The sequence below is a fragment of the Mustela nivalis genome (genome assembly GCF_964662115.1).
Source record: "Mustela nivalis genome assembly, chromosome: 13".
NCBI lineage: Eukaryota > Metazoa > Chordata > Mammalia > Carnivora > Mustelidae > Mustela > Mustela nivalis.
Window position 1 is genome coordinate 57,755,595 of NC_139032.1, and position 14,530 is coordinate 57,770,124.

Below are 14,530 nucleotides of genomic sequence, written 5' to 3' on the forward strand. Positions count from 1 at the left end.
TATATGGAGAATCAGATGAAAGAAATAAAAGGCAGGATGCTTGGGTGGCTCAGTCGATTAAGCATCAGCCTTCAGCTCAGGTCATGATCCTGGAGTCCTGGGTTCAAGTCCTGCATCGAGCGCCTTGCTTGGCAGGGATCCTGCTTCTCCCTCTGCCTGCCACTCCCCTTGCTTATGCACTTTCTCTCTCTCTCTCTCTCTCTCTGACATATAAATGAGTAAAATCTTTAAAAGAAAAAAAAAGAAAGAAAGAAAAGGCATCCAGATTGGTAAAGAAGTAAAACTTTCACTATTTGCAGATGATATGTTACTATATATAGAAAACCCTGAAATTCCACCAAAAAACTATTAGAACCGATAAATGAATTCAGTAAATTTCAGAATGCAAAATTAATAAATTTTAAAAAAGAAATCAGATAAAAGCAAGTACAGTAAATGTTCTTTACATTTAACATGTGAAATGAGGAGACTCCTGCCTATTAGCAGGGCTGCTCCCCAGGCTTCTCACAGTTACAAATCTTGTTTTTTTTTTTTTTTTAAGTACTCTGTACACCCAAAATGGGGCTTGAACTCACAACCCTGAGATCAAGGGTCACATGATCCACCAACAGAGCCAACCTCTCAGTACGAATCTTTATAGAGAGCTTGGGAAGAGAGTCCCTAGCTGCCTTTTCCTTCCTTATTTTTCCACCAGCTCCTACTGTGGAGCAACCCTTCCTCCTCTCACTCCCACCACTCTGCCCTTATAAGTATTTTCACTGTGTTCTAAGCATGTGCTCTGCAGAGAATGGGTGTGTCTTTCACACACACATTCCAAGCTGCCCGCATATGTCTTACTACCTGGTAAATACATTTATTTTTTAATGATTTTATTTATTTATGTAACAAAGAGAGAGAGAGATCACAAGTAGGCAGAGAGGCAGACAGAGAGAGGCGGAAGCAGCCTCCCCACTGAGCAGAGAACCCAATGCGGGGCTCGATCCCAGGACCCTGAGATCATGACCTGAGCTGAAGGCAGAGGCTTAACCACTGAGCTATCCGGGCGCTCCCTGGCAAATACATTTAGACAGACTTCTCTTACCCAAAGAAAGATTTTGTTTTTTGTTATCTGTTTTCATTTTCTCTGGATCATATAGCTACACAGCCCCATTCTACCTTCTTGTCCCTCTGTTATTCACCACCACCTGCTCCTGCCCTCCTGAGGTTTATTCCAAGCCTAACTTAGATACTACAGACTCTCTGGCAGTGACATCATTCTTGAGACAACATCTTTTTATCCTTCTTTCATCCTTTTTAGGAAGGCAGAAAACCCAATTCCACCCACCAGCCAAAGAAGTAATCATTAGCTATCATTTGTGGGATCTTTACAACCTGATTTCCTTTTAACTCACTTTTCTTGCTAAGGCTTTTTCCGCACAGGAAAAGCCAGGTTTTTCTCACAAGGCATTTGTTTTTACCTGTCACTAATCACTACCACTTGTTCCTCTAGAAATTAGAGCACATTTTGTTAATTTCTCAAACACTCAGGGGCACATCATGGGTATTTCAGCACACCTGCATTTAATCAATGTGTCTTGTATACAGGTTTGATGTTCCATTAAGCACTAAGGGTTTCTTTTTTTTTATTAAAGATTTTTATTTATTTATTTGATAGGGAGAAAGATCACAAGTAGGCAGAGAGGCAGGCAGAGAGAGAGGGGGAAGCAGGCTCCCCGCTGAGCAGAGAGCCCGATGTGGGGCTCCATCCCAGGACCCTGAGATCAAGACCTGAGCTGAAGGCAGAGGCTTAACCCACTGAGCCACCCAGGTGCCCCCACTAAGGGTTTCAACCTCATTCTTTGAAGCCTACTGTTATTGTGTCCTCACAGTTTACTCTCAAAATCAAAGCTGTGTCACAATGACTTGGGGTCTTGTTTGGGTTTGACGGTTTCTTTTTGAGGTTCTGCTCTACATTTTCTGCCCGTATGAGCACAAAGTGGCCTAGAAAACTGAACCATCTTAGGTAAAAGTAGTAACAATTCCAGGATCCTGTGGTAAGGAATGGAAGGTGGTTTTAATTTCTTTTTATGTTTGTTTTGCTGGTGGATGTCATCTTCAGTCTTCATTGAAATTCCTTTAAAGATTAACTCCCCAAACCACTGCAGTGACATCATTAACAATTGAGATAGCTTAATAGTGATTCTTATTATCCTTACAGAGAATAATGGGTCGTAGCAGGACTACAATGTATTGGGAGATGCCTGTGGTTAATTTGCTGATACACTATTAATGATTCAGTCCACTTACAGAGTAACCTTCCTCTTTGGCCTTTGTTGAGAACTCATTACATTATCTGAAAAAGCTAGGAAGAGCCAAATGCATATCATTGATTTTCCTTCAGTGGATCATTCTTGAAAAAGTGAATTTCATATGGTTATTCTAGGTCTCCAAATAAGCATTTCATGACTTTTTTTTTCAACCCATACTTTCTTGCTGATAAACCTGGAAATAATTAATCATGAAGAAGGTCCATAGTGAAGGGCTATGTGTCAGTTTTACATTCTCCCTCCTGGTGTGGTATACCTATTCCTCTTGTTCTAAGTCGGGGGCTTGCTTTCCCACCTAACCATAGAGCACAGCTGGTACTCTTGAGTCATGGACAGTTTCTGAAGATTATCGATCCAGCCTCTTCAAGAATCCTCTGGACCCTTTGGGGCACCTGGGTGGTTCAGTTGGTTAAGTATCTATCTTCGGCTCAGGTCTTGATCTCGGGATCCTGGGATCTAGCCCTATACTGGGTTTCCTGCTCAGAGGGCAGTCAGCTTCTTCCTCTCCCTTTGCCTCTCTCTACCATCCCACTTATGCTTGCTCTCTCTCTTAAATAAATAAAATCCTTAAAAAAAATAAAAAGAAAAAGAAAAAAGGTAAAGAATCATCTGGCTCCATAGCAAAAGCTCTAACATACACATACTCTCCTCTCTACCCCTAGGCCCACCCCCGCCAGGCTAGGTCACATGAATTTTTTTCTTTTTTTTTTTAATTTAAATTAAACTTTGTTAACAAAGTGTATTATTAGTTTATTACTAGTTTATTATTAGTAGTAGTAGTAGTATTTTCAGAGGTAGAATTTAGTGATTCATCAGTTGCATATAATTATTATTATATGTGTATTATTAGTTTCAGAGGTAGAATTTAGTGATTCATCAGTTGCATATAACACCGAGGGCTCATTTTATCTAGTGCCCTCCTTAATGCTCATCACCCGCTAACCCTATCCCCCCTACCTGCCCTCCAGAAACCCTCAGTTTGTTTCCTGTAGTTAAGAGTCTTATGGTTTGCCTCCCTCTCTGTTTTCATGTTATTTTTCCTTCCCTTCCCCTATGTTCATCTGTTTTGTTTCTTAAATTCCACATATGAGTGAAATCACATGGAATTTGTCTTTCTCTGACTAACTTATTTCGCTTAGCATAGTACCCTCTAGTTCTATCCATGTTGTTGCAAATGGCAAGACTTCATTCTTTCTTATGGCTGAGTAATATGCCATTGTATATATAGTCTACATTTTATTTATCTTCTTTATCCACTCATCTATTGATAGACATCTGGGCTCTTTCCATATTTAGCTATTGTGGCCATTGTTGCTATAAACATTAGGGTGCAAGAGTTGGCTGCTTAACTGACTGAGCCACCCAGAAACCCCCCAAAAAGGATTTTTTAAATCACAGTTTATTATTGTCCACTGGGGGCACCTTGGTGGCTCAGTCAGTTAACTCAGGCTCTTGATTTCAGCTCAGGTCATGATCTCAGGGTTGTGAGATAGAGCTCCTGCAGGTCAGGTCTCCACATTCAGCAGGAAGTCTGCTTGAGATTCTCTCTCACCCCCTCCCTCATGCTCATGCTCTCCCTTACTTGGGCTCTCTCCTTCTTTCTCTCTCTCAAATAAATAAAATATATTTTTTAAATGTCCACTTGGGCAAGAGCACCTTAACGTGAATACAATTTCCTGAATCTGATCAATAATTCTTTACTCAGTCTTCTTTGCACAGTCCTGTAAACGACAGTTATTTATTCAAAGTAAATATTTCTGGAGCACCTGGCTGGCTCAGTCAGTGAGTGTCCCAACTCCTGATCTCGAGGTATGGGTTTGAGCCCCACATTGGGTGTAGAGTTTACTTAAATCTCTAAAAACAAAAACACCAAATTAAATATTCCTTAGTCGTGCACTTTAATTTTATAAGCAAATTTTACAAATGGGGAGAGGGGATATACTTACTTTCTTACCATTCTCTAAATTCAAAAACATGGGTTGTTTCTTTGGTAACAATTGATGGCAGGACAATTCCAGGCAGTGTGGAAATTTGCACCTCTATGATAACATGACAGTTGTTTCTGGAATGAAGATAGAGTTGTCCTCATATATTATGTGTAGTTGAAATTCCTTTAAAGAATTTCTCAGTCAGTTAAACATTTGACTGCCTTAGGCTCAGATCATGATCCCAGGGTGCTAGGATTGAGCCCTGAGCCCCACGTCAGGCTCCTTGCTCAGCAGGGAGTCTGCTTCTCCCTCTGCCCCTCCCCCTGCTCATGTTCTCTCTCACTCGTGCTCTCTCAAATAAATAAAATTTTTTAAAAAGGTATTATGTGTATTAAGACTTTATTTAAGGGGTACCTGGGTGGCTCAGTCAGTTAAATATCTGCCTTAGACTCGGGTCGTCGTTCTAGAGTCCCAGGGTCTTCTTGTCCCTCTCTCTCTGTTCCCCCCGCTCATGCACTCTCGTTCACTCTCCCTCTATCAAATCAATAAGTAAATTCTTTTAAAAAGACTTTATTTAAAATATCAAAAAAGGGGCACCTGGGTGGCTCATTGGGGTAAAGCCTCTGCATTCGACTCAGGTCATGATCTCAGGGTCCTGGGATCGAGCTCTGCATTGGGCTCTCTGCTCAGCAGGGAGCCTGCTTCCCCATCTCTCTCTCTCCCTGCCTCTCTGCCAACTTGTGATCTCTGTCTGTCAAATAAATAAAATCTTCAAAAACACAAAATAACAAAAAAAATCAAAAAACCTTCTTCACTATTAATTGGAAAGTGTTTATTTTTTTTTAAGTTTAATGTTTTTAGTAATCTCTGCACTCAATGTGGGTTTCAAACTCACTACCGCAAGACTGAGAGTCCTGTATTCTTCTGACTGAGCCAGCCAGGCACCCTGGGAAATGTTTATTGTCACTCTTTTTCATACACATTTTTAGGCAGTGGAGATAGGTACTAACCAGGGTAAAAACAATCTAATAGAGGAAACTGACATTGATTGGATAATTATCCTTCTGAATATGTAATGACAAAGATAAGTGCTCTAGATCAGATCTAGTATTATGTGTACACTCCAATCTGGACTTCCACGAGAACATGATACTTGAGTTGAGCTCTGACAGATGAATAGGTATTAACAGAGGGAAGGAACGTTCAAAGGTCCCAAAAATATAGGGAGCAAACAATGACTGAAATAAAGCCAGTATGGTTAGAACACAGAGTAAAGAAAGGAGACCAGACCAAGCAAGGCCTCACAAGCAATGGTTAAAAAACAATAAAAAAAAAAAAAAGCGTAACTTGAATGACTTTATCCTGAAAGCTATAGAAAGCCATTTAAAAGTTTTAAGCAGGGGATAACATAAGACTGGAATGTCCAAGATATCTTTAATTCAACATGTACAAAATCCTATTTCATTTCCCAATTTCTATAAATGGCAATACCATTCTGCTAAGTTTTTTTAAAGTTTTTTTTAAATTTTTTTTTATTTATTTGCAGCATAACAGTATTCATTATTTTTGCACCACACTCAGTGCTTCATGCAATCCGTGCCCTCTATAATACCCACCACCTGGTACCCCAACCTCCCATCCCCCGCCACTTCAAACCCCTCAGATTGTTTTTCAGAGTCCATAGTCTCTCATGGTTCACCTCCTCTTCCAGTTTCCCTCAACTCCCTTCTCCTCTCTAACTCCCCATGACCTCCATGCTATTTGTTATGCTCCACAAATAAGTGAAACCATATGATAATTGACTCTCTCTGCTTGACTTATTTCACTCAGCATAATCTCTTAAATTCCAGTTAGTTAATATACAGTGTAATGTTAGTTTTAGGTATGCAATGTAGTGATTCAACATTTCCATACATTACCTGATGCTCATCACAAGTGCCCTCCCTAATCCCCGTCATCTATTTCACCCAGCCAACAACCTACCTCCCGTCTGGTAACCATCAGTTTGTTCTCTATAGTTAAGGGTCTGTTTCTTGGTTTGCCTCTCTCTTTTTTTTCCCCTATGATTGATTGTTTTGTTTCTTAAATTCCACTAGTTAGTTTATTTAAAACTGCTCTCTCAGTAAGTAAGGCAGTGAAAGGCTGAATGAAATACTGCATAACTTTACTTATACATGGAATCTAAAAACATTGGACTCGGGGCACCTGGGTGGCTCAGTGGGTTAAAGCCTCTGCCTTCAGCTCGGGTCATGATCCCAGGGTCCTGGGATCAAGCCCCACATGGGGCTCTCTGCTCAGCAGGGAGCCTGCTTCCCTTCCTCTCTCTCTGCCTGCATCTCTGCCTACTTGTGATCTCTGTCTGTCAAATAAATAAATAAAATCTTTAAAAAATAAAATAAAATAAAAACATTGGACTCATAAAAACAGAATAAAATTACCACTGCCAAAGGCTGAGGAGAGGAGGAAATGGGGAGGCATTGGTCAAGAGGTATAGATGTTCAGATATAAAATGAATAAGTTCCAGGGATCTCAGGTATAGCAGGGTAACCATAATTAATAAAACTTAAAAGATTCTATGAGAATAGAGCTTTAATGTTCTTACCATAACAACAATGAAAAAATGGTAATTACGTGAGGTAAAGGATGAGCAACCAAGCCTTATTATGGTAAGCATTTTGCAATATATAAGTGTATCAAAACATCACATTGTATATCTTAAACTTACATGGTATTATATGTCAATTATATCTTAGTAAAGCTGAGAAATAAATATGAAACTGTCCTCTTTCCCTTTAACCTTTATCCAGTTAGTTACCAATTTATTCCCAAATTTCTCTAATTCTATTCCCATGGTATCAGGTAGACTCAGTCAACGTTATTCCTGCTGCCATCATTTCAGTTTAAACTCTCTACATCTTGCCTGGACTATTAAAGTAGTCTTCTAAGTGGCCCTAACTTCTCCTCCTATCCTCTCCCCCCCTTTCATCCAAACAAACAGAGGATAACTTCCTACCCATTCTTCATGGTCCGCTTTGATTCCCAGTACTGCAGTCTTAACCTTCATTTAGGCATTTCTGATACTTTGTCTCACTCTTTGAGGTTTTTAAAAATATTTTATTTATTAGAGAGAGAGCATGAGCAGTGGGGAGGTAAGGGAGAGACAGATGGAGTAGGAGGGACAGACTCCCCACTGAGCAGGGAGCCCAATAGTGGGCTAGAGCCCAGGGATCATGACCCAAGCTAAAGGCAGACACTTAACGAACTGAGCCATCTAGATGCCCTCTTCTTTGAGTTCTGATATTAAGTAGCTTAAGTGGTGAGACTGTCCTCCTGTCTTTTATTTCCTATGATGAGTAGTTAGTACCTTATATATAGTACTGTTCAATAAGTCTTAATTATAACGGATTGAGAGCAAGGCTAAAATGGACTCTCCGTTTCACTTTACTTAGAACACGCTTTCCCCAGCCAAATTCTACTTCAGAAGACCCTCAAGGCTCAGAAAGAGTAAACCAGCTTTGCAATATGCCATGTCATGCCCTCACTTTCTGGTATTGTAGAATTTCCCTGCAGAAGAGCAGGGATAATGTTACTTCTTAACCTGTGAAGTTTTTATTAAACAGCTCAGAAAATCAAAAGAGAAAATATGGGAGCAACATTAGTGAAGCCTTAAAAGTCTGAGAAGCACTTTAAGCACTTATAATGGGCAGGCTGTCTGTGAAAGACAAACAGACCCACAAAGAACTATAGCTAATTAGAGGGGGCAAAGGAGTCTTTGTGATCTTGACCGTGTGGATAGATTGGTAGAGTTTCCTATCTAATCCAGGAGTCCCCTAAAAGTAGGAGTGCATTCACTCTGACTGAAAAATTGAGAATTTGATGTGGATTATCCCCGGATGCAGTGAGCACAGCACTTATTGCAGAAGCTTTTCTTCAATCAGAAGTCTGAAATGTATTCCTATAATATTGCTTTAAGCTTGGGTCCTCTCACGGGGCAGAGGAGAGACTTAAGCTCTAAAGTCTCCAACCATCTCCAGAGGCCTGGGACCCCTGGACCTAATGGCTTTGGGACAGCAAGAAATAAATAGATACCATTTCACATTTGTAGAATACTTTCTAATGTTTTTCTAATGTTATCCTCATGACAGCCCTGTGAAGTGCACTGCGCAGACAGCCCTCATTTTACACGTATGAAAACCAAAATCACAGTACCAGTCAGAAATAGAACCAGGGTCTTCTGACTCATTAACAAGTGTTTTTTCTATGCCACCATGCCTCTGAGTTCCAGAAGAGGGAAAAACTATTTAAATTTTTTTTTTAATTTTTTGCTTATTTGACAGAGAGGGATCACAAGTAGGCAGAGAGGCAGGCAGAGAGAGGGAGAGAGAGAGAGAGGGAAGCAGGCTCCCTGCTGAGCAGAGAGCCTGATGTAGGACTCTATCCTAGGACCCTGAGATCATGACCTGAGTGGAAGGCAGAGGCCCAACCCACTGAGCCACCCAGGTGCCCAGGAAAAACTATTTAATAGCACCTGCCACTTAGGTGAATGGTTGAAATTGCTTGGCTTGACATGGTCTGCCATTGGCTGAATCTGGGCCCCTCTGCTTTTTGTCCACAGAGCCATGGGGGTGTTGATGTCCAAACGGCAGACAGTAGAGCAGGTACAGAAGGTGAGCCTGGCTGTGTCTGCTTTCAAGGATGGTCTACGGGACAGGCCTTCCATCCGGCGCACCGGTGAGCTTCCAGGGTCCCGCCGTGGCACTGTAGAGGGCTCTGTCCAGGAGGTACAGGAGGAGAAGGAAGCAGAGGCAAGTACCCCAGTACTGCAAGAAGAGAGCAGTACCAAACGTGCAGCCTGGGAGAGGCTCCGAGATGGGCGTGGAGTGGAGCCGGAGGAGTTTGATAGGAGTAATCGTTTCACACCGCCGGCTTTCATCCGCCCCACCCGGAAGCTGGATGATGACAAGCCTCCTGATATCTGCTTGGAGCCCAGAGAACTTGTGAGTATCCAGTTAGGGCACAGTCTTCAAGTCTTAGACCTTCTGAGGACCAGGGAGCAAGACAGGGAGGCCTGGGTACAGTAAAGTGAGACCCAAAAAGAAAAAACTCCAAAAAGGTGCAGTTGAGTCTGGAATAATCTTTGAATTTTTTCCGCAAGAATAAAAATGTTACATCCTGGGTTGGTCTTAGTGAAAGACTGGAAGACAGGTGATGAGGAATGACACCATGGCAGGTCTCTTGCCATCCATCTCGCTATGGGATAGTAGTGTTCCCTGTAGGAGGCATTTGGAAATTTATGGGCATTCAAGAAGGTCATCATCACTGGGAGTTGCTACTGGTTTTTAGTGCCAAGAAAACCAGGTATGCTCAGTGTCCTGCAATGTCTGGGACAGTCTTTCAGAATGGATTATTTTTTCCAAAAATGTTAGTAGCATCCCTGTTCAGAAAAGTGGGCACAGAGTCCTGAGCAGTTGGAAGAGCTTGCTGGTTCTTATCTTTCAGAGAGAAAGCTCTATCACCTTAGCACTGACGTCAGTTGGAATTGTTCTTCTGGGCTGCTCCAGGGATATTCAGCCCCATGTGGGTAACTGTGTTTGGTGGTCATAGGACCTTGCTGCCTACACTGCAATGAATACACTCCTTACTTATTCTTTTTGCCAGGTTGTCAACGATGAGATGTGTGATGTCTGTGAGGTCTGGACAGCTGAGAGCCTCTTTCCATGCAGGATCTGTACCAGGGTTTTCCATGATGGCTGTCTGCGCCGCATGGGCTACATCCAAGGAGATAGCGTGGCAGAGGTGACTGAGGCAGCCCACACAGAAACTGGCTGGAGCTGCCACTACTGTGTAAGCCCGGACAGCAGGGACTGTGGACCACAGCACTACAGGGAACTTGGCACTTTTCTGGAGACCCATTCTTAGAACACTAGTTTCTAGGCACTGACCTAAAAGACTTTTCCAATAGTAGATACAGATATCCTCAAACTTGGTCAGGCTTTTTCTACCTCAGTACTATGACATTTTGGACAGAGTAATTTTCTGTTGTGGGGGATGTGTGCATTGTAGTATGTTTAGCAGGATCCCTGGCCTCTAACCCATTAGATATCAGTAGCACCCACCCTCAGTTGTGACAACCAAAAATGTCTCCAGATATTACCCAGTGTGTCCTAGGGGAGCAAACTCATCCCCTCAGAGTCCCCTTAGCTCAGAAACACTGAGCTAAAGGAATCAATGGTTAGGATGAGACCTAATTATTTAGAAGTAATACTGCTTAGAGTAGTGCTTTCTCTAGTAGTCTATAGTTGTCATTCATTGTACTCATCTGAAAAACCAACCTAACCAACTTGCTTTCAATAGGAATAGGTTCTAAAACAGTAACACTTCTTAGTCTAAAGATCATCACTTAGCTTACCACCTAACTCTTAGGAGCATTTGTTCTTCATCTCTAATGTGATCATTATGTAAATTAAATAACAATTGTTGATTCAGAACTTTGCAAATTATATATAAATGCCTTCCAACTTTTTTTTTTTTTTAAGATTTTGTTTATTTGACAGAGAGAATCCACAAGCAGGGTGAGCAGCAGAGGGAGAGGGAGAGGCAGGCTCTCTACTGAGCAAGGTGCTGGAGGCAGGGCTCGATCCTAGGACCCTAAGATCATGACCTGAGCCAAAGGCAGACACTTAACCCCCTGAAGCACCCAGGCACCCCACCTTCCAACTTTTAAAAAGACAAAAGCCAGATTCGTATCTATTTCTTAGCATATCTGAATAGAATTTAAGTCTTGCTTTATTGGTCTGTTATCCTGCAGATATCTTCTAAGAAACATCTTAGCAGATCCCCCCCTTCTTCCTACTGCCTAAAAGAAAGCAAAGATGTACCACTTTCTAACAAATATCACTTTATCGATGGCTTGCCTAATAACTCAAGTATAGAACAGTTATTTTGAGCCCCTTACACACCTTTTCCCCAGCTGAAGTATGCCACAGTAGAGCCTGCTCTACACACCATTTTCTCTAGTCACCACCCCTCCAAACACCAGCCTTTTCACTCATAGTAACTCTGCCCTGCAGGGTTCTTCTGATGTGGGACCCTGCTGAAGATGTCTCCTTCCTACTCCTTCCTGGCTTTCTGTCACAGTCCTACCATCATTACTGCCACTTGCCAGACTTTTTACAAAGGTTTCTTCCCTTCACAGCCAGGCTGCTTCTATTTTCTTTTTTCTTTTTTTTTTTTTTTTAGCTTATTCTTTTTTTGTTGTTGTTTAAATTTCTTTTCAGCGTAACAGTATCCATTGTTTTTGCACCACACCCAGTGCTCCATGCAATCTGTGTACTCTCTAATACCCACCACCTGGTTTCCCCAACCTCCCACCTCTTACCCCTTCAAAACCCTCAGATTGTTTCAGAGTCCATAGTCTCTCATGTTTCACCTCCCCTTCCAATTTCCCTCAACTCCCTTCTCCTCTCCATCTCCCCTTGTCCTCCATGCTATTTGTTATGCTCCATAAACAAGTGAAACCATATGATAATTGGCTCTCTCTGCTTGACTTATTTCACTCAGCATAATCTCTTCCAGTCCCGTCCATGTTGCTACAAAAGTTGAGTATTCATCCTTTCTGATGGAGGCATAATACTCCATAGTGTATATGGACCACATCTTCCTTATCCATTCATCCGTTGAAAGGCATCTTGGTTCTTTCCATAGTTTGGCGACCGTGGCCATTGCTGCTATAAACATTGGGGTACAGATGGCCCTTCTTTTCACTACATCTGTATCTTTGGGGTAAATACCCAGTAGTGCAATTGCAGGGTCGTAGGGAAGCTCTATTTTTAATTTCTTGAGGAATCTCCACATTGTTTTCCAAAGTGGCTGCACCAACTTGCATTTCCACCAACAGTGTAAGAGGGTTCCCCTTTCTCCACATCCTCTCCAACAGATGTTGTTTCCTGTCTTGCTAATTCTGGCCATTCTAACTGGTGTAAGGTGGTATATCAATGGGGTTTTAATTTGAATCTCCCGGAGGGCTAGAGATGATGAACATTTTTTCATGTGTCTGATAGCCATTTGTATGTCTTCATTGGAGAAGTATCTGTTCATATCTTCTGCCCATTTTTTGATATGATTGTCTGTTTTGTGTGTGTTGAGTTTGAGGAGTTCTTTATAGATCCTGGATATCAACCTTTTGTCTGTACTGTCATTTGCAAATATCTTCTCCCATTCCGTGGGTTGCCTCTTTGTTTTGTTGACTGTTTCCTTTGCTGTGCAGAAGCTTTTGATTTTGATGAAGTCCCAAAAGTTCATCTTTGCTTTTGTTTCCTTTGCCTTTGGAGACATATCTTGAAAGAAGTTGCTGTGGCTGATATCGAAGAGGTAGTATACTGCCTATGTTCTCCTCTAGGATTCTGATGGATTCCTGTCTCACGTTGAGGTCTTTTGTCCATTTTGAGTTTCTCTCTCTCTTTTTAATCTTATTTATTTATTTATTTATTTGACAGACAGAGATCACAAGTAGGCAGAGAAGCAGGGAGAGAGAGAGGAGGAAGCAGGCTCCCTGCTGAGCAGAGAGCCCGATGTGGGGCTCGATCCCAGGACCCTGGGATCATGACCTGAGCCGAAGGCAGAGGCTTTAACCCACTGAGCACCCAGGCGCCCCTTGAGTTTATCTTTGTGTACGGTGTAAGAGAATGGTCAAGTTTCATTCTTCTACATATAGCTGTCCCGTTTTCCCAGCACCATTTATTGAAGAGACTGTCTTTTTTCCACTGTATATTTTTTCCTGTTTTGTCGAAGATTATTTGACCATAGACTTGAGGGTCCATATCTGGGCTCTCTACTCTGTTCCACTGGTCGATGTGTCTGTTTTTATGCCAGTACCATGCTGTCTTGGTGATCACAGCTTTGTAATAAAGCTTGAAATCAGGTAACGTGATGCCCCCAGTTTTATTTTTGTTTTTCAACATTTCCTTAGCAATTTGGGGTCTCTTCTGAGATTATTTGCTCCAGCTCTTTGAAAAATACTGGTAAAATTTTGATCGGAATGGCATTAAAAGTATAGATTGCTCTAGGCAGTATAGACATTTTAACAATGTTTATTCTTCTGATCCAAGAGCATGGAATGCTCTTCCATCTTTTTGTGTCTTCTTCAATTTCTTTCATGAGTGTTCTGTAGTTCCTCGAGTACAGATCCTTTACCTCTTTGGTTAGGTTTATTCCCAGGTATCTTATGGTTCTTGGTGCTATAGTAAATGGAATCGATTTTCTAATTTCCCTTTCTGTTTTTTCATTGTTAGTGTATAAGAAATCAAACCAACTCCACACATAAGAAGGGAAATCATCAAGATTAGAGCTGAGATCAATGAGGTAGAAACCAGAGATACAGTAGAACATATCAATGAAACTAGAAGCTGGTTTTTTGAAAGAATCAATAACATCAATAAACCATTGGCCACACTAATCCAAAAGAAAAGAGAGAAAGCCCCAATTAATAAAATTATGAATGAAAAGGGAGAGATCACAGCTAACACCAAAGAAGTAGAAACAATCATCAGAAGTTATTATCAACAGTTATATGCCAATAAGCTAAGCAACCTAGATGAAATGGATGCATTCCTGGAAAACCATAAACTCCCAAAATTGAGCCAGGAAGAAATTGACAACCTGAATAGACTGATATCTAGTAATGAGATTGAAGCAGTGATCAAAAACCTCGCAAAAAACAAGAGCCCAGGACCTGACGGATTCCCTGGGGAATTCTACCAAACTTTCAAAGAAGAAATAACACCTATTCTCCTGAAGCTGTTTCAAAAAATTGAAGCAGAAGGAAAACTTCCAGACTCTTTCTATGAAGCCAGCATTACCCTGATCCCCAAACCAGGCAAAGACCCTACCAAAAAGGAGAATTTCAGACCAATATCACTGATGAATATGGATGCTAAGATTCTCAACAAGATCCTAGCAAACAGGATCCAACAGTACATTAAAAAGATTATCCACTATGACCAGGTGGGATTCATCCCTGGGCTACAAGGGTGGTTCAACATTTGAAAATCAATCAATGTGATAGAACAAATTAATATGAGAAGAGAGAAGAACAACATGGTCCTCTCAATTGACGCAGAGAAAGCATTTGACAAAATCCAGCATCCGTTCCTGATTAAAACGCTTCAAAGTATAGGGATAGAGGGAACATTCCTGAACTTCATCAAATCTATCTATGAAAGACCCACAGCAAATATCATCCTCAATGGGAAAAAGCTTGCAGCCTTCCCGTTGAGATCAGGAACATACAAGGATGCC

General features: G+C 41.4%; 1 protein-coding gene and 1 long non-coding RNA gene across 5 annotated transcripts in view; both read left to right on the forward strand.

The window, feature by feature from the left end:
- Positions 1–14,530, forward strand: part of LOC309846075 — a 277,012-nt gene that overhangs the window by 184,934 nt on the left and 77,548 nt on the right. The gene's annotated exons all lie outside the window — the stretch shown is intronic.
- The window catches only part of PHF24 (PHD finger protein 24), a 30,511-nt gene that overhangs the window by 6,914 nt on the left and 9,067 nt on the right, over positions 1–14,530 (forward strand). For 2 of the 4 annotated variants that reach the window (XM_082694681.1, XM_082694682.1), the window contains exons 2-3: positions 8,850–9,231; positions 9,893–10,078. In XM_082694681.1, coding sequence (XP_082550807.1) covers positions 8,854–9,231; positions 9,893–10,078 — 564 coding nt within the window. In that variant the 5' untranslated portion in view covers positions 8,850–8,853. Of the gene's footprint in view, positions 1–8,849; positions 9,232–9,892; positions 10,079–14,530 lie in introns of those variants that run through there. The other 2 variants (XM_082694683.1, XM_082694680.1) reach the window with 2 other exon arrangements.